This window comes from Sitodiplosis mosellana, unplaced genomic scaffold (genome assembly GCF_009176505.1).
Source record: "Sitodiplosis mosellana isolate CC-2019 unplaced genomic scaffold, AAFC_SMos_1.0 Smas_scaffold_6226, whole genome shotgun sequence".
NCBI lineage: Eukaryota > Metazoa > Arthropoda > Insecta > Diptera > Cecidomyiidae > Sitodiplosis > Sitodiplosis mosellana.
In genome coordinates this window covers 5524679-5541494 of record NW_022601467.1, presented here as the reverse complement: position 1 = coordinate 5541494, position 16816 = coordinate 5524679, and the positions used below count along the sequence as shown (strand labels likewise).

At 38.3% G+C, this 16816-nt stretch overlaps 8 protein-coding genes across 13 annotated transcripts in view; 3 read left to right on the top strand and 5 right to left on the bottom strand.

The window, feature by feature from the left end:
- LOC129578315 (uncharacterized) overlaps positions 1-1842 on the bottom strand; it is a 4460-nt gene extending 2618 nt beyond the window's left edge. Inside the window, exons 1-2 of one of the 4 annotated variants that reach the window (XM_055466658.1) lie at positions 1192-1842; positions 1-410 (exon numbers count right to left, since the gene is read on the bottom strand). The exon at positions 1-410 is cut by the window's left edge and continues 131 nt beyond it. In XM_055466658.1, coding sequence (XP_055322633.1) covers positions 1-303 — 303 coding nt within the window. In that variant the 5' untranslated portion in view covers positions 304-410; positions 1192-1842. The remainder of the gene's footprint in view (positions 411-1191) is intronic. The other 3 variants (XM_055466657.1, XM_055466660.1, XM_055466661.1) reach the window with 3 other exon arrangements.
- The window catches only part of LOC129578312 (uncharacterized), a 9147-nt gene extending 5477 nt beyond the window's left edge, over positions 1-3670 (top strand). The window contains exons 2-5 of the mRNA XM_055466655.1: positions 2222-2526; positions 2627-3042; positions 3118-3269; positions 3334-3670. Coding sequence (XP_055322630.1) covers positions 2222-2526; positions 2627-3042; positions 3118-3269; positions 3334-3670 — 1210 coding nt within the window. The remainder of the gene's footprint in view (positions 1-2221; positions 2527-2626; positions 3043-3117; positions 3270-3333) is intronic.
- A 26-nt stretch (positions 3671-3696) lies between these two features.
- LOC129578310 (SKI2 subunit of superkiller complex protein) lies at positions 3697-9102 on the bottom strand. Its single transcript, XM_055466652.1, has 5 exons — positions 8891-9102; positions 6173-8812; positions 4352-5140; positions 4087-4248; positions 3697-3999 (listed from the first exon to the last, which is right to left on the bottom strand). Exons 1-5 carry the CDS (start codon positions 8900-8902, stop codon positions 3796-3798), a joined length of 3807 nt encoding a protein of 1268 aa, XP_055322627.1. The 5' UTR covers positions 8903-9102; the 3' UTR covers positions 3697-3795.
- On the bottom strand, positions 5121-6160 carry LOC129578319 (putative inner dynein arm light chain, axonemal). Its single transcript, XM_055466667.1, has one exon. It carries the CDS (start codon positions 6029-6031, stop codon positions 5228-5230), a length of 804 nt encoding a protein of 267 aa, XP_055322642.1. The 5' UTR covers positions 6032-6160; the 3' UTR covers positions 5121-5227.
- A 33-nt stretch (positions 9103-9135) lies between the features above and the next one.
- Positions 9136-10440, top strand: LOC129578317 (protein SEC13 homolog). Its single transcript, XM_055466665.1, has 2 exons — positions 9136-9215; positions 9298-10440. The coding sequence occupies exon 2, from the start codon at positions 9307-9309 to the stop codon at positions 10261-10263; it is 957 nt and encodes a 318-aa protein (XP_055322640.1). The 5' UTR covers positions 9136-9215; positions 9298-9306; the 3' UTR covers positions 10264-10440.
- Positions 10441-10446: 6 nt separating this feature from the next.
- LOC129578316 (protein arginine N-methyltransferase 8) lies at positions 10447-12836 on the bottom strand. Of its 3 annotated transcripts, none has more exons than XM_055466663.1 (4): positions 12473-12836; positions 11799-12014; positions 11071-11708; positions 10447-10992 (listed from the first exon to the last, which is right to left on the bottom strand). In XM_055466663.1, exons 1-4 carry the CDS (start codon positions 12473-12475, stop codon positions 10782-10784), a joined length of 1068 nt encoding a protein of 355 aa, XP_055322638.1. In that variant the 5' UTR covers positions 12476-12836; the 3' UTR covers positions 10447-10781. The 3 variants fall into 3 exon arrangements, with proteins under 3 accessions (XP_055322638.1, XP_055322639.1, XP_055322637.1); XM_055466664.1 differs by lacking the exon at positions 12473-12836 and adding an exon at positions 12219-12364; XM_055466662.1 differs by lacking the exon at positions 12473-12836 and adding an exon at positions 12112-12236.
- A 64-nt stretch (positions 12837-12900) lies between these two features.
- On the top strand, positions 12901-14742 carry LOC129578314 (39S ribosomal protein L37, mitochondrial). Its single transcript, XM_055466656.1, has 5 exons — positions 12901-13241; positions 13309-13659; positions 13726-14012; positions 14131-14300; positions 14401-14742. The coding sequence occupies exons 1-5, from the start codon at positions 13060-13062 to the stop codon at positions 14650-14652; spliced, it is 1242 nt and encodes a 413-aa protein (XP_055322631.1). The 5' UTR covers positions 12901-13059; the 3' UTR covers positions 14653-14742.
- A 912-nt stretch (positions 14743-15654) lies between these two features.
- LOC129578318 (diphthine methyl ester synthase) lies at positions 15655-16764 on the bottom strand. The gene is made up of 3 exons (XM_055466666.1): positions 16526-16764; positions 16107-16461; positions 15655-16036 (listed from the first exon to the last, which is right to left on the bottom strand). Exons 1-3 carry the CDS (start codon positions 16658-16660, stop codon positions 15681-15683), a joined length of 846 nt encoding a protein of 281 aa, XP_055322641.1. The 5' UTR covers positions 16661-16764; the 3' UTR covers positions 15655-15680.
- Between the last annotated feature and the right edge of the window lie 52 nt (positions 16765-16816).

The window sequence follows — 16816 nt, the reverse complement described above, 5'->3', positions numbered from 1 at the left end:
AAATTCGATTTCATCTGTTTCTGTTGTGCTGGCCACTGGCGCAACCGCCGCCGATGATGACGAATGGTTTGCCTTCATTTGGCCATTTCCGGTGGCGATCAGTGTATCTGCACCCATTTCACGTTTCAATCCAATGGCCTGACGTGCTGGTTTTGGCGGAACCGTTGGCACATCTTGTCTATTTGGCTCAATTGAAACCTGACCATTTATTTTCACTGATCCTTTCTTGAACGATGATGGTATTTTGTTGGTGGCGCTCGATGCGCTATTCTCGTTTATACTGTATTTGTGTGGCTGTTGCATATTAGTCGATTGTTGGGTAAATGTTCCATACCCGCCGCTTCGAAAATTGGATCAATTCTTGACCTTTGCTCCGCTTAATTTTCTCTTTTACCTTGCTCAAATTCAAACTAATTTGAGAATAGAAAACAAAATGTGAAAAAAAAGAAGAAGAAAAAAAAACAAGTAGAAAAAACACTGCTATGAAACCACCACAATTGGTAAAGCGTGTGTTGAAAATAATTGTTGTGTTTGTTGAGTAACGAGGCCGAAAATATACAACATAAATTAAAAGAAAAAAAAGTAAGAACCGCTGAGAGGGTGTGGAGGAGAGAAAGAAACAAATTATGTGTTTAGAAGAGTGATGGAAAGAGTGAGCAATAGCGGGAGCGACAATGAGAAAAAGACACACAAAGAATGCGTGAAGTGTAGTCTAGAATAAAATCAATAAATGATTATAAATAGAAATGAAATTTCGTTGGCTTTCAAGCAAAAGATATATCACTCTTTATGATTCGATTTGTTTGTTATTCTTATTTTTTTTTCTTTTCTTCGTTCTGAATTTTCTTCTCTGCGACCGTGCATTTGATGTATGTTTTCACTTGTGATTGTAGACGTAAAAGCACTTGTGCGATTGACAGTGTAATTTAGAGTTTGAATTTTCGATATATTTTCCTCCTCATTTTCCGTAAAAAAAATTCGTTGGTATTAATTTCGCTCGTTTCTCATTCTCGAATTTTTTTTTTTTCTCTGTTAACTAGTCGTACGGGTCTCGTTTATGATATCACACATTTAAATACCATAATATGCCCGAAAACACGTAAGCATTTTTGATTGACGACGAATAATGCGATTTTCTCTCGAATATTTTCTGTGTTAACAACAAAATGGGGATCCGAAAAATACACACACCGAAAATTCAACTCGTATCTTGTGTTGAAAGTGGAAATGGTTATTCACAACAGAGTGTATATGTACGCAAAAAATGTGCCATGAAAATAACGAATTCAATTACATTTTAAACGCATGAAATTACTTTATTTCACCAGACTCAATTTCACTTCAATTTCACTTTTGTTTCTTTCTAATTTTTTTTTCCTTCTATTTTTCTCTTCACCCGTTTTTCTTTTCTAACACGCAAATTATTCCGAAATGTTCTGTTATCCAAATGAGAAAAAGAACAAAAAAAAAATTCTATGTAAAAGAGCCCGAAAATTTCCGGTAGGCACTACGTGTGTGTGTACAAACGCGTTGCTGTTCACAATGTTGTTTTTTTCGCGACAATCATTAGATTTGATGTGGCAGCCATGTTTGAGATTCAAGTAAATCATTCGTTATTACAATCATTACACACTGCGCCGCATCATCATACACACGAAATTCACCCTTATTCTGCGATACATTCGGGTTCTTGCATGGCTTATGCTCGTACTGAACCAAATACATTGATGAACATCAGATGCAATACACACTCACCGTACACACGGGCCATTTTCATACACAATCAAAGGCAGCAGCACAGCCGTATGCGTATATCAATTGGCTTATGTGTGAATGAACCTGATAGGGGTAGCAGTCGTCAAACTGGCGATAGAGGAAGCAACAAAGAACAGAAAAAAAAATACCGTAAACAATGCACACACACGTTTTACAGTTAGGGGAATGGCGCAGATGTTCACATAAAATACACCATGTATACATGTGCTCTATTGGAACTACGGAACTACTGCTGTTATCGCTATTGAATTATCTAGTACGAAGCATTGCGTATATTTTATACGGTACTCATGGTACGACCGGGGGAAGCGCGAAAATCAAAACTTTTTTATGCGCAATCGAAGCAAATACTCGGATCTCAACATGAATCAATTTTTGATTAATTTAATTATTAATTTGTAAGTGAATTCCGTTTCTTTTTCTGTTTATTTTACGCTGAATGTAGGCCAGTTGTGAAATCAAGTCGAAAGTCGTCCAAAGCCGATGTTGAACGGCCTCCATGGCGAGCGGTTCTCATCGCACCACCACAAAAGGTCAACAAAAATGCTTTATTAAAAGCAAAAATTCTGGATGCCACTCGGCGGGCGCTGTTGGCGCAAAAAATCAATCACGTCGCCACTCAAACTGATGCATACGCCACTTTGTTGCGAGAAAAGGCCATTGGTGTACAGAAAGATTTGATTCGCATGGTTGACAAAGCAGAGCATACAGATGGAACCATTACGATTCGAAAGGACCGACCTGGTGGTTGTAAGTGTGCAAACAATTGAATTTTAATGGAAAAATAATAATTTTAATGCACTAATACTTCCTTTTAAATCCCCCATTTTTCGAAATCTTTTGATGATAGTGATAATCACGCAGACAGTTGGCCAGATGACGGAAAAAACGGCATCCAATACAATTGCAACCCAAACTCCACTTCCGAGAACGTATTTATCTTTTGCATCGTTGGCATCTAAATCAAAAGCACCATTGGGCTACCAAACCACTCCGTTTGAAAGGCAAATGCTGGAGAATGAACTACTGTTGCAAACCCAACAGAATGCATTGAAGGCGATTGATTTGAAAATAACGGAAAAGTATCTGAACGATCGTCAGGCAAAAGATGAGTGTACTCCGTCCAAACAACAATCAGGAAGCTCTTCTTATGAGCAAATAACTCCGGGAGATGGACAACAAGATGAAAACTCCCAAAGTATTTCATCGTCAGCGCCTAACAGTTCATCGCAACAAATCAAAATTGATAAAATCGCCATGAAAATGGTACATACTTGAATTGATTGTTTTACATTTTTAATTTTTTTTAAAAATTTTGTCTAAAATATTCTCTTGTGACAGCGCGAAAATTCGATAAAAAATTCAACGTTTGGATGTTGGGATGATTTCGATTTCTCCGACAATGAGACCGATTTGCCGGATTTGCCAAGAAGAACAATATCGGACGGCAGCACGCCATGGAATAATTTCAATGAAATTGTGATTGGGCAACGGTGAGAATTCATTTACAATGAATATTGAAACAAATGCACAAAAACAATGTTATTCTTCCAATAGATTGGCATCGATGACTTTGTCTCCGCTCCAAAATCGACCGCCAAAATCCGGAACAAAGAAGAAAACCGTAACATGGAACGATCGCCAGTTGGCTGTGACAAAATTAATAAACGAGGCATCAGCCTTAATCAATATATTCAATGAGGTGTCAATAATGCTTGGTCCAGAAATGAGTATAAACAAATCGGCGGCGCGTAAAGAGGATAAAGTCAACATTCCAAAGTCCAAATGGGAGCCAATTTTAAGTGAATCCTGCAATGATCTAGAGAATTCACTTACGAACTGCAGACCACGGCAACATTTGACCAGTGCACAGTTGTTGGCATTGCCAAAATAACTACAGAAATGGACAGCCCAATCGAGTTATTTTCAAACAAAACATCATTTTCATTTGGTTTTATTGTAAAAAAAAAGTGTGAACAATATGGAAAAATTAAAAATATCCAATTGGATTGTCTTTGCCTATTCTTGGAAATAAAGACTTGCAGCAAACACAATATCACGCTTGATTGCATTAGATGCTTCTTCCATTTTTTGGTGCAGTGCCGGATTGCCGATGATTCGAGCAGCATCTTTGACATCCGATAAAGTTTCATTCAATTGCTGAATGCATCGGACAATGACCCCCTCTTGAATGTCTGTCAGTTTCATTATCTCTGCGAATGGCTGCAAATGAACGCGAAAAAAATGTGGGTTAAAAAACGAATTTTTCAATGAAATTTAAATAGAAATGGGAGAAAAATCGAAACCAACCTTATTTCTTGCCCATTCGTAAACCACTTGAACCAAGCCAAAGTTCAAACGTTCGCCATCCAACATTTGTGCTGATTCTCGAATTTCCTTGTCAACATTCTTCATGACATCATCTTCGACCTCACGCAACTCACGATCCACACACTTGATGGTATCAACACACTGAAATATTTAAATCGCATTAGAATTTTTACATTAATTACAATGAAGAAGAAGAAGAAAAAAAACGAACTCCTCAAATGGAAACGTGATTAAAGAGTCCTACCGCTTTGAGATTGTCTGTGAGATTGAGTTCCATTTGTGTTTTACCCTGAAACACTAAGCTAGAAAGTAGTGCGGATATTTCGGCTGGATCCAAATCGTTGAATGTGTTGCACAGCACCAGTTCGGTGATCATTAGCTCATTGGAACCCATTTCACAAGCAACACGACCTTTCAGCGTCACTGCATGTTGATCATCAATGTAATTCAATCGTTTTAATACTTCCAATTTGTATTGATACTCGGGATAAAGAATTAAACTTTGATTGGACATTTTGAATTGAAGTTCGGCCCGTTTGGCCTCCAATTGCTTGCGATCAAAGACCGGTGCAAATTCTTGTTCAAAGTTTGCAATGCGCGTGTATGACAAAAACTCATCCACATTTTTACGATGATGTGCAATCAAATCCACATCCTGAACCATTTTATACTCTTGTTTGAAGTTAATATAATTGACTTTGACCTTATCCGATTTAGCCTGTAGTGTTTTGTGGAAGTTCACCAGTTCACTGATTGCCCTTTCCGTTGATGGTCCGATCGGTGCGTCGCGGAATCTTGGCTTCTGTCGTTGTTGCCAATTGTTAACAATGGCATCAGGGTCGATTTTCACCGTTGTGGTTGTCACATCGATAATATCACTCGGTGCAATGGTCAACACTTTGTGGCCTGGAGCGGTGTTGATTTTGTAATAGCACGGTTTTGTCAGTGCAACCATTCGATGCCACAATTCACCGCGATCCAATGGATTCGATTTGTTCGTCTTTTCCTTCTGCTTTTTATCATCTAATAATGACTGTACAAACAAAACAAAACAAAACAATTATTCACACAGAAAAAAATCGGAAAAAAAATATTTCGTTGGGCCAAGAATATGTATTGTCTATTTCTTTGGCGCAATGATTCCTTCTAATTGGGCTTTGAGCTGTGCATTTGTCTTCTTCAGAAAGGCAATTTCTTCGGCATGTTTTTTCTCTTCGGCCGCTCTAAGTTCAACATTTCGTCGTTCATTTTGTTCGCCCCGCAATTTCATATCGGATATTATATTTTCCATATTTTCTTTATCCTTTTCGAGTTGTGCCACATATTCGACCAATTTTTCTTTCCCCTCTTGACTTTGCAACGCCTTCCTCAAACCGAACGCAATCGAACTGCAATAGAGTGCTTCGTAAGCATCCATCGACATAACCATTTCGTCACGAACTCTCAACAACAGCAGACCTCGTTCGGTGCAGTTAATTGTCACTTGTCGTATCAATTCATCGAAACATTGTGTGTACAGTTCGCGTCGTATGGGACAAATGCCTGTTTCACGTGCTTGACTTTGTTGCAACAGTGAATCGAGTGTTTCTTGCAAATTAACCACATCCTGTCGTGTTGCCGGCACACTTGAAACCGTTTGCATCCACAGTTGACCATCCTCCTCTTTCCACGTCCGTGGCGGAAGAATTGAATTTAGAATTTCCTCCGTTTCGCGACGATTTTCGGCTAATGTATTTGCTGAACATGGTCGTGCCGATCGATCTTTGGCTGACGACACCGATGCACCGTCAATATTTGGTGCAGATGACACTGACAGAGCTGATACACCGATACTCTTTTCCGTGTACGAACTCACTAAAACCGGAATGTTATATTTGACCAAAACAAATTCACTTGGTTTATTTGAATTTTCAGTGTCGTCCATCGCGTCAAAGTTTGAAATCGTTTTTACTCGAAACTAAATCGAGTGCCAATAAACACATTTCGTGCTGCCATGACTACGTATTGACAATTCATATTCATATTCACCCAATAAAGTATAAACAAACAAACAAAAATAACTTACCACTCGACTAATAGTTTCGACGGCATTATCGATATCATCATTCGTTGCATCGTTATCCAGAATGAGAACGTTGTAAAGGGGTTTGGTAAGTGGTGACAATGCCGACAAAAATAAGGCAAAGCGATTGTGATACTTATTGTGCGATATGTAAATCAGTCGGCCTGGCTTCATATTAAGTGCTTTGGATGCCGCCAATCGCATCATGAATCGTTGATACGTAACGATATATTCGTAGGCACAGTCAAAGAACTTGCACAACGGTTCCATGTGTGAGCCAAGCTCCGGGATTTTCGACATTTCCTGCTCGAATTTCTCCAACTGTGCCATTGTATCTGGTTTTGTGGACTGCGTTTCAAATTCCTTGAAACTGTGCGACATCATATCTTCGACTGAAACACTTTCGACGCGGAACAAATTCAAAATCATGGCATACGTCAAGCGGAATTTTGATTCCAAGTTTTTCGGTTGTCCAGTAATCATGGTTTTTAACAGTATATCGTTGGGCACATCGGTTTTACAGAGCAGAATAACTCTTCCGTGCTTATCCAAACCACGACGACCTGCTCGTCCTGCCATCTGTGTGTATTCGGCCGGCAGAATTGGACGCAATTCTTTGCCATCGTGCTTTTTGTACGAGTCAAAAACCACCGTTCGGGCCGGCATATTCACGCCCATGGCAAATGTTTCCGTGGCAAACAACAGTTTTACATGACCACGTTGAAAGAGCAATTCAACGACTTCTTTTAAAATCGGCAAAATGCCGCTATGATGAACACCGATGCCTCGTGCCAACGAGTCTTGCAGCATCAACACTTGGGGAATGAACCGATCTTCTTCTTTTAATTTTGACAAACATTTATTGAAGAATGTTCGAATGGCGCCAGCTTCGGAGCCCGTCGTCAAACTCAACGACTCCAACGATTTAACGTATTGATCACATTTGGCACGCGACAAAGAAAAGGCAATTATTGGCAGTTCATCATTTTGCTTGAGTAAATCGATTAATGTTAACCATATTTGGGCTTCGTGTTTTGGATGTAGGAAATTTGGGCCGTGACTTTTTCCACCGCCTCCGCCGCCACCACTTTGGCCACCTCGTGAGCCTGATCTATTATCGGATTTTTGCTGTTGGTTCGGAGTAGATCCCTTTGAATTTGAGTACCCGCCACCTCGTGAACTCGCCTTATTTTTCTGCTTCTGCTGTTGCGTTTGTTTTGCCGTTTTCGCATCATTGTAGCCCTTGGTGAGAAAACGACCATCATCGTCGACTATCAAGAACAACTCTTTTCTCGTTTCAGTATTGTGACCGGTGTACAGATAATGTTTCAATGGAACGGGTCGCTTTGATGTACTGATCACGTACACCTTTTTCCGTTTCGTCATGCCCACCCAATTGGAGAATTTTAAAGCATTCGGCACGGTGGCACTCAACATTATAATGTTCACATGTTCTGGCAATAAAATCAACACCTCTTCCCACACATGACCACGTTCGATGTCTGTAATATAATGCACTTCATCGAATATAACATACTCCAAATCTCTGGTCACTTCGCTGCCACAGTACAACATTGATCGCAAAATCTCGGTTGTCATAATCAAACATGCCGAAGATGGATTGATCTGAATGTCTCCCGTAATGATGCCGACATCGTCGAATGTCTTCTTAAAATCGCGATACTTTTGATTGGACAATGCTTTTATTGGTGAGGTATAAATGGTTCGGGTCATGTGTTTCTGTGACAAGGCAATGGCATACTCGGCCACAACCGTCTTTCCAGCAGATGTGTGGGCCGATACGAAAATGTGATTGTGATTCTCCAGCTTGATGATGGCTTGCTTTTGAAATGTATCCAATTCAAATGGATATGTGTGCGCCAGCTCTGGCACTTGCTGCTCGAAATCTTTTACCGGCTGGGTAATATCCACCCATTCGGCGTATTCCATGCTTTGCACTTTGGGCTTACGTGTTTTCGAAATGTCCAACACCGGTGCTGCTGCTGGGGTTTTCAGTATAATTTCATCTAATTCTTCGTTATACTCGAATTGACTCGGCGCTGATTTCTTTGATACCGTTTCGTTGTCAGACCACATGCCCAATACACTGTGCTCATCTTCGACGATCGACAGCAAATCAACACTTTCATTGGTTTCCACAGCGTTTGTATTAACACCACCATCGGTTGTTGTGTTGAATTCCAATCCTTCGCTGAAACCTGGTGCAACTTTTAAAAGATTTTTCACAAAATCGGATTGATCGAGCTTGAGCGATTCGATTTGTTTAGCCGGCTCATCAAAACCACCTGGCCAAAAAGGGAAATTCGTTGCTGAGCCACGCGTTGCTTGTTCTGGTCGAACTGGCGCTCGACGCATTGACATCGAATTTTTCGCCGTACATTCCGCATCTTCAAGTTCAACTTCAACAAATTCCAAAATACGACCGGTGACGGGATCACGATCAGCAACTAGCGTAGTGCTCGCTGTTCCAAGTGGTGCATGATAGAGACTCGTTGGATTTGATTCACGTGGCAGAATAAATGGCTTTGGATCATGGATGGGCAATTTTTGATTGACAATATATTCCTGCAATGTCTCCTTTGGATCATCTAAAATTGCCGCTGTATTGTGCAGCCACAAAGGCTATCAAAGAAATAATGATGCATTAATTATTTTTATGCGGTATTTTGAAAAATGCGAATGTCTCTTTTCAGTTCTTACATCGAATGACATTTCGTATAAATAATTTTACAATTGTTGTTTTTCCTTTTAACTCAATTGGAACGTAATGTTGTGAAACAAAAGCTAAAGTTAATACGAATTAGTTTTTGTTTCTTAACCTATCTGTCGTTGCTTTGTATTGTGTGTTGAATTTATGTGTCTGTTGAAATGTCAACAGACGTACGTTTGCATCGGTCAACCCTAAAAAAAATGAGAGTGTGATTGCCAAACTGCAGTAATTTCCACGTATGTCACATCCCATAACAACAATATTATTCCATTACGTTGTGCGAACGACAGATTTCCAATCATTCTAATTAAATAAGTCAGTATTTAGTAACCAAAAAAAATAAACTCAAAAAATATAAATATTTCCTATTTCCAACGTTATTATCCACGTAAACAAGCTAAAAAAAATGGTCAGCATATTGAATACCATTGATACCGGTCATGAAGACATGATCCATTGTGCCGAAGTTGATTATTATGGATTACGTTTGGCGACATGTTCCTCCGATAATTCGGTGAAAATTTTCGACATCAAAAACGGTGCACAAACATTGGCGGCCGATCTAAAAGGACACGGTGGACCGGTATGGCAATGCTGTTGGGCGCATCCACGTTTCGGTAACATTTTGGCAACATGTTCATACGATCGAAAAGTCATCATTTGGCGTGAACAAAACGATTGGATTAAATGGTACGAATACAGTATGAGCGAATCATCGGTCAATTCGGTTGCATTTGCACCGCCCGAATTCGGTTTGATTTTGGCATGTGGCAGTTCGGATGGTTCAATTTCCATTTTGACATGTAACACGGAATCGGGTCAATGGGACTATAAGAAAATCTCAAATGCGCACACTATCGGCTGCAATGCTGTCAACTTTTGTCCATCAACTGTGCCAGAGCCAGCATTCGATCAACGTGGTGTGGGTACAAAGGCATCGTACGGTGTCAAACGATTGGTATCTGGTGGTTGCGATAATTTGGTGAAGATTTGGAAGGAAGACGGTGATCGTTGGGTGGAAGAAAATCGCCTGGAAGCGCACAGTGATTGGGTGCGTGATGTTGCATGGGCACCAAGCGTTGGTTTGCCTAAATCACAGATTGCTAGCTGTTCACAAGATCGACGGGTCATTATTTGGTCGAGTGACGATTTGGTCAATTGGAGTTCAACCATTTTACATACATTCGATGATGTGCTATGGAACGTGAGCTGGTCATTAACTGGTAATATTTTGGCCGTGTCCGGTGGCGACAACAAAATCTCACTATGGCGCGAAAACAACGAAGGACAATGGAGCATGATCAGCGAAGATGCCAGCGTTCCCACGTCAGGCAATGCATTATCGGAACAACGCACTCTTTAAGAATTTTTTAAATACTTTTTTTTTCTGTTCATTTTATCGAAAATAACAAACAAACAATGTAATCTTCAACTCACGTATATACTGTTGTTTCCAAATGTGAACGCATCCGCTGATGCATAAACCAAATTTCGTTTCCAATAAAATACAAAAAATGATAATAAATAAATTCCAGACAAATCAATGTTTTATTTCACATTTTTATTCGTTTTTTTTTATAGTCTATGGATGAGAGTTTCAAAATTTCAATTTTGTGATTGTTACTGTTACTGTTGTTGTTGTTGTTGTTTTTATTTGTTTATGAAAGTTTGTCATAGGGAATAATTTTTCAATGGAAATAAAATGTTTAGTTAAAAAAAAATGTTTTCCTAGTGTGTGTATGTGTCTGCGTGTTTGTGTGGAAGCTAGGGTAATCGACATCTACTATGTACTCCCAAGAATTTAAAACTGTTTACTTATATGCCAACACAATAGATTTTGTTCTTTTCTTTTTTTTTCATTTAAAAATCGGTTTGAATCGCTTAACGCATTCGATAATGGTTTTCTTCTTTGACCGATGACAATTCACCTTTGAAATTAATTTCGATTGAAAAATCTAAATCTCGATTGTTTCGATCATTCGGCTTCAGTTTGAATATACCATAGCAAGTTTCATTCTTCTTTACTGTCAAATAATCGTCTAAGTAAAACACCGTCTGTTTCCAATGTGTATACGGTGAATCGGGTGATGTGCTGTAGAAGGACGGAAAGAAAAAATCAAATTAAATGTGACTGTCGTCGAATTTATTTATTTTTTTTTTGTTAATTTACCTGAAGCCCATTCGCTTGTGACAACGGGTGAATTCGACATTGAAAAATGTGACCAATGCTTGTACAAAATCGTTGCGTTTCATGACCAATTCGAATGGAGTTGTGAAATCCAAATCGGCCTTCTGTATCGTATACAAATCAACCTCTTTAACAAGGTATGGACTGGACACAACTTGTTTTGGATCGACCACATCGACCAATGGCTCGGTGATGGCAACCTTCCGTATCGATGACATATTAAAACCGTACACATCATCCCACCAATTGATCTTTTCATCTTTGTACTGTCGGTCTTCGATGGCGGTCACATACAATGTGCAACGATCGGGAAACATCATGCCATCATCGGGCCGAAGCCATTTGTCGCGTGCGAATAATACTGTGTCCAACATTGATTCGTAGAACAAGCAATAGCCCATCCATTCCGAAATGATAATATCAACTTTGTCCACTGGTAGCTCAATCTCTTCGACCTTTCCCTTGACCACAGTGATGACATCACTAAAATTATTCGCTTCAATGATTTGTCTGGCATAATCAACGATATTGGAGCATTCAACGGCATAAACTTGTGCAGCTCCAGCTTTAGCGGCAAACATGGACAAAATTCCAGTGCCACAACCAATGTCCAAGACAGTCTGTGCAAAGAAACATTGAAAAATGGGTGATAAAATATCACCAAATCAGCGAATCCATTGAGGATGGATCGGAGAAAAATGTTTACATACCTTTCCCTTGAACAAATGTTTATTGTGATACATCGCATTACGATATGTCAAGGTTCGCACTTCATCTTTGAGCATTTCCTCGTGAATGCCAAAATGTGCATAGGAATCGAAATAATAATCACGTGATGTCATCTCGTCGGGGCTCATGCCATTCTCTTTCTTCATATCTGAACCGTTCGATGTTTCGGGTGTTGACTCCATATTAACATCGCCTGACTGTTGAAAGAAAATCCAATTCATTGAATGAGAAAATTATTTTTTTTTCTATTTTGTTAAATCATTTTGTTTTGAAGAAACGAATGGAAATGCCGACATTTTTTTTCTTCGTAAAATTATGCATTTTAAAATGTTTATTTCAAAATCAATTTCCATGCAAATCTAAAAAAAACATTTTATTTAAAACAATCTAGTCTTATTCACATCTACACCGGCTCACGCTTAGACATGCGACTCATATAACTTAACCACAAATATAACAAAACAAAATGTCAGCGCCAATAACACGTTTTTTTTCTATTTCATAGCGCTTCATGTTTTGTACTTGGCGGAAAAAAAAATGGCATACGAATTTCTACAGGATTTTGTATTTCATGCAATCGACAGAGCATCATGTCTTTGCATTACATGCAAAATGCATTGAATCGCTTGCGTCGGTTATTGCTGTAACAACGTACCATGTTGACCGCCCTTGTTTGTTTCAAATCTATGTTGCTCGTTTATTTTGGCCACTGCAAACTTCTTCTTTTTTTTTGCAAACACACAACACACTAGACGCGCGTTCACAATTTTTATATATGCTATTCGCAACTAAATGATTCACTCTATATTAAACTATAAAGTGGGAAAATCATCGATTTACAGCAATTTATTTGTAGGAAATATTTATTTATTTGAAAAAAAAAAAAATATTTGTACGAAAAATGATTTGAGTTTCAACGACACGCAATAGACGTGCTATTGTACTTTTGCTGTTGAATGGGATGTTGTATTGTGAGAACCGTATTGGAATAGGTTTGCGTATCGGCACAAGCATGTGACAGTATGTGTGTATATGAGAAATGTCAAACTGTCGACTTTTGGTATAATACACACTATTCAGACTATTCAAAACATAACCTCAAATTTGTGACAATTCTCTATGGTTAGTCTGTTTTGCAAACGGGGGATTGTATTCCATTTAACACGATTGGAATACACGAAATTCGGTGACCAATTTGATTTTAATTGTTGAATTGAAATTTATTGTGTGATTTTTTGTACGATGCGTCTTACCAAAGTGCTATTTCGCCAGCATTTGGGCTGGCATACCAAAATGAAATGGAGAACTCAAAAGCGACGTAACATTCAAGATGAAAGAGTCGTTGCCAATTTGAAAGATATTGGTTTGCCTGTTATCGATCCATATGAGGAGTTTGTTGCCGAACCCAAAATGCCAGATCTACCGTTAGTATATGCCAATTGATTGTGTTATTCTTTTTTGGAAAATTAAAATCATTTCAATTGATTTTAGTGCGGAATTTGTTGATCCCGTTGCCCCCGAACTACATGACCGAAATGAAAAGCATCCATGGTGGAATTCTCGTATCTGCCATACGTTTGGCGATGGGAATGTGTTGATTTATGGCGAAAAACAAGCGCAAGTCCTATCCAAAACCTTGTTAGTCAATGAGCTCCCGGAAAATATTCAGAAATTAGCAAAGAATGCTGACATTTCGGATGAAACGGAGATTCAAGTGAAAAACAGCATATTGCAAGCACATCTTTTCGATTCACATCAGGAAAAATTGGCAATAAAAAAGAAACCAGATCAACCAATGTGGGTGTATCCACGTGACTGGGGCATTACAGACCAACGCAAAAAGTAATTTTCATCGGAGTTTTTCTAATGAAAATCAATAATGATAATGATCATATTGTTCCCTTTCAGCCGATACATTACCGACAAACTGCTGCAGTACTGTGAGAAACTTACGGATGCTTCAGTGACTGCCCAACGGAAAATTTTGGATAATGCTACGTTTATCGTTCCGTTTGAATCGGATGGAAATTTGATTCGATTCCAAAAAACGGCCGAACATTTTTTGGTTTCAAAACAACCACTTAAACCCATCGCAGATGTTTCAAAGGCCGAAAGCGAGTTGCCAGACATTCATCCATTGCACAGCAACATTTCGATCGATAAGGAGAACATTTATCAAAATAAAAATATCTATCGTAAGTTGTCGACCGATATTTCTTTTGAAAAAAAAAACACGTGGAAAAAATATTGCAAAAATTTTTTTTATCAATTTTAAATATGTAACAGAATATTTTTGATTGACTTGAATTCCAGCTATACAAAAAGGTGCCAATTTTGAGCATCCACACACGGCATTTGTCCACTACACACCGTTGGATGTGAAAACCATCACGTTGGAGCCAGTATCCGAAGACCAAGTTGCATCCCGAGTATTGCTAAAAGCATTCACGGTTGCCGCTGCAAAGGCCCAATCAGTTTACGGGGTGAGTGGAAAATGTGCTCAAAATGATAGAAGAAAACTCGAACCACATAGAGATCGATAATGATATTCAATTCAATACAAATATTTTATCATCATTTCAGGCGGATGTACAAGAATTGCCAAAACCAATAACTGTTCAATGCGTACAGGTGCACGTCAATAAGTTCTACTTCGGCGTTTATCAACTGAACACATTGAATCTGCAGGGTGACAGTAGCACAAAGAACTATTGGTTCAAAGTACCGCCAAAGCTTCTTTACACAAATTGCGAGTATCTCGAGAGTCGACCTGTGCTCAAGAACTATAATGGCGATGTGCTGCGCCACACCTTAGCTTTTTATCAAAATCAATAAACGAACACCGTAGTTGCATGTGACAAAATAAAAATTATTCAAATTGTAGTTTAATGTTAAATAAATTGAAATTACATGTTATAAAAAAAAGAACTCAATTGTCAAGTAATTTTGTTTGATGAACAAGTCGCGTTTTTTTCCAGTCTTGATCACGATTGACATCAACGAATTCGATTGTTTTCCTTCTGCTGTTTAAGTTTGTAAAATCTCGTCAAAGGCTTTGGTTTAACGAATGAATTATAACGGCTTTTCAGAAAAAACAACATTCAAAAAAGCTCAATGACGAAAACTAAAGAAATCAGTTTTACCTGAATTTCAGCCAGCGTTAATCTAATAATTCTTTCGTTATGAAATAAATGTTAGAATAATCAAAATCATATATTTGTTAGTTTAGCGCTGGATGAAATATGAAATTCAACCAATTTATTGGAAGAAGTGATAACCGGCCTGGTGAACTCAGTTACATAAATGAAGTTTAATGTGACTTATGTGAAATATGATTAAATTGTATTAAACCTAATATTTGAAGTGAGCGTTATTTTCTCAAATTTCTGGGAATAAAATTAATTTTTCTGGATAGTGGACTTGAACATATGCATTGATTTTATTTTTATCTTCAACATGCATACATGTACCATGTACACTTTGAACACATCGTCCAGTAAGAATTTCACACAGTAACCGAAAAACATTTAAATCCGAAGATATTTAGATTATTCGTTTTCTGTTTTTTGTGAGAAACTATCGTTAGCTACACTTATGCCGAGTGTTGTTATCCTGTCATCTCTAGATTTGCATCCATTGAACGGGAACTGGTAAAATATTTGCCAATTTTTTTTTTATTATTTTATTTCAATTTTTAGAGTTATTTTTCTTTTTTATTTTCATGACAATATATTAGGATATCCAGACCAAATTCCAGCTTTCAAAGTTAGTTTTTTTGCTTGAAATAGAATCTGTAAAAATGATCCAAATTGTAATTTGGAGTAAAATAAAATGAAATTACAAGTTACAAAAACAAAAATAATTTATTTCTCGAGTAATTTAGTTTGGGAAAATTGTTGTAAATATTCGATTTCGAGTGGATGTAATTTCTTGGCTGGTAAAATGAGTGAATGCAATGGAGCGCCCAAATCGGTTTCAGCCATTTTTTGAAGTGAGCAAGCTTTGATGGCCTGTGTATCATGACCAACACGAGCCAGTCCAACGAATAATGAATTTTCCGTGTAGGCTAGATCTGCGTTTGGAATTCCTTCGGCGCGTCGTTTCTTCAGAATCTCCAACAATTGCTGCGATGCTTCACTTACGCTCATAAAACGTGGCGGTTGATATTCGCGCTTCTTTCGCGTCAGTGACTCCAAGGTGGGTTCTTTCACTCGAATGTCTTCCGAAAAATATTATCAAAAAATAAGTAAAGAGTTTCAAAAGTAGGCATGCACTTCAATTTGATTTACCTAATAAGCAGAGTGTATGGAAATTATTGGCAACATTCACTTTGATTTTATCATAAAAGCTGTCTGGTTGCCAAGTGTCGCTCCAATATGGAATGGAAATAGTTTCGCCAAAACTGTACAATTGAAGGCCACAACAGCCGACGGCATTCATAATCGATGCATTGTGCACGACATGGAATTTAATATTTTTCTCTTGAGCCCGGATAATGAAATCAGTGTGAGTTGTTGCACCGAATGGATCGCCAACGACCAACAACGCAACATCAACGTTGGCAGCATCTCTCAAAATCTCATCAGCACCGGATTCAACGAGCTCACGGTCGGCAATAATCAACGGTCGTCCATAGAACTCTTCCTAAAATATCAAAATGATTAGACTGAGTTTAAGATTTACAATAAGAAAATGCAGTGAAACATACCAACGCAGCTTGGCCACAAGTTAATATTGATGTGTATGACTCCAAATAAACGCGTTCACATTTTTTAATGATTTCCAATCCTTTCACCGTTACATCCTTCGGATCACCGAGTCCCAATCCAATAATGTAGAACATTTTGCCGATCACACGTGTTGTTATTTACTCAGTGAGTGTCAGCATTTCAAATTCGAAATACAATGTCAAATATCGATGCTGGGCTGAACATTACTTGAATGGTCGCCTTAAGTATTAAGTTTCTTGATTCTCTACAAGCTGTACTTAGTGGCTAAA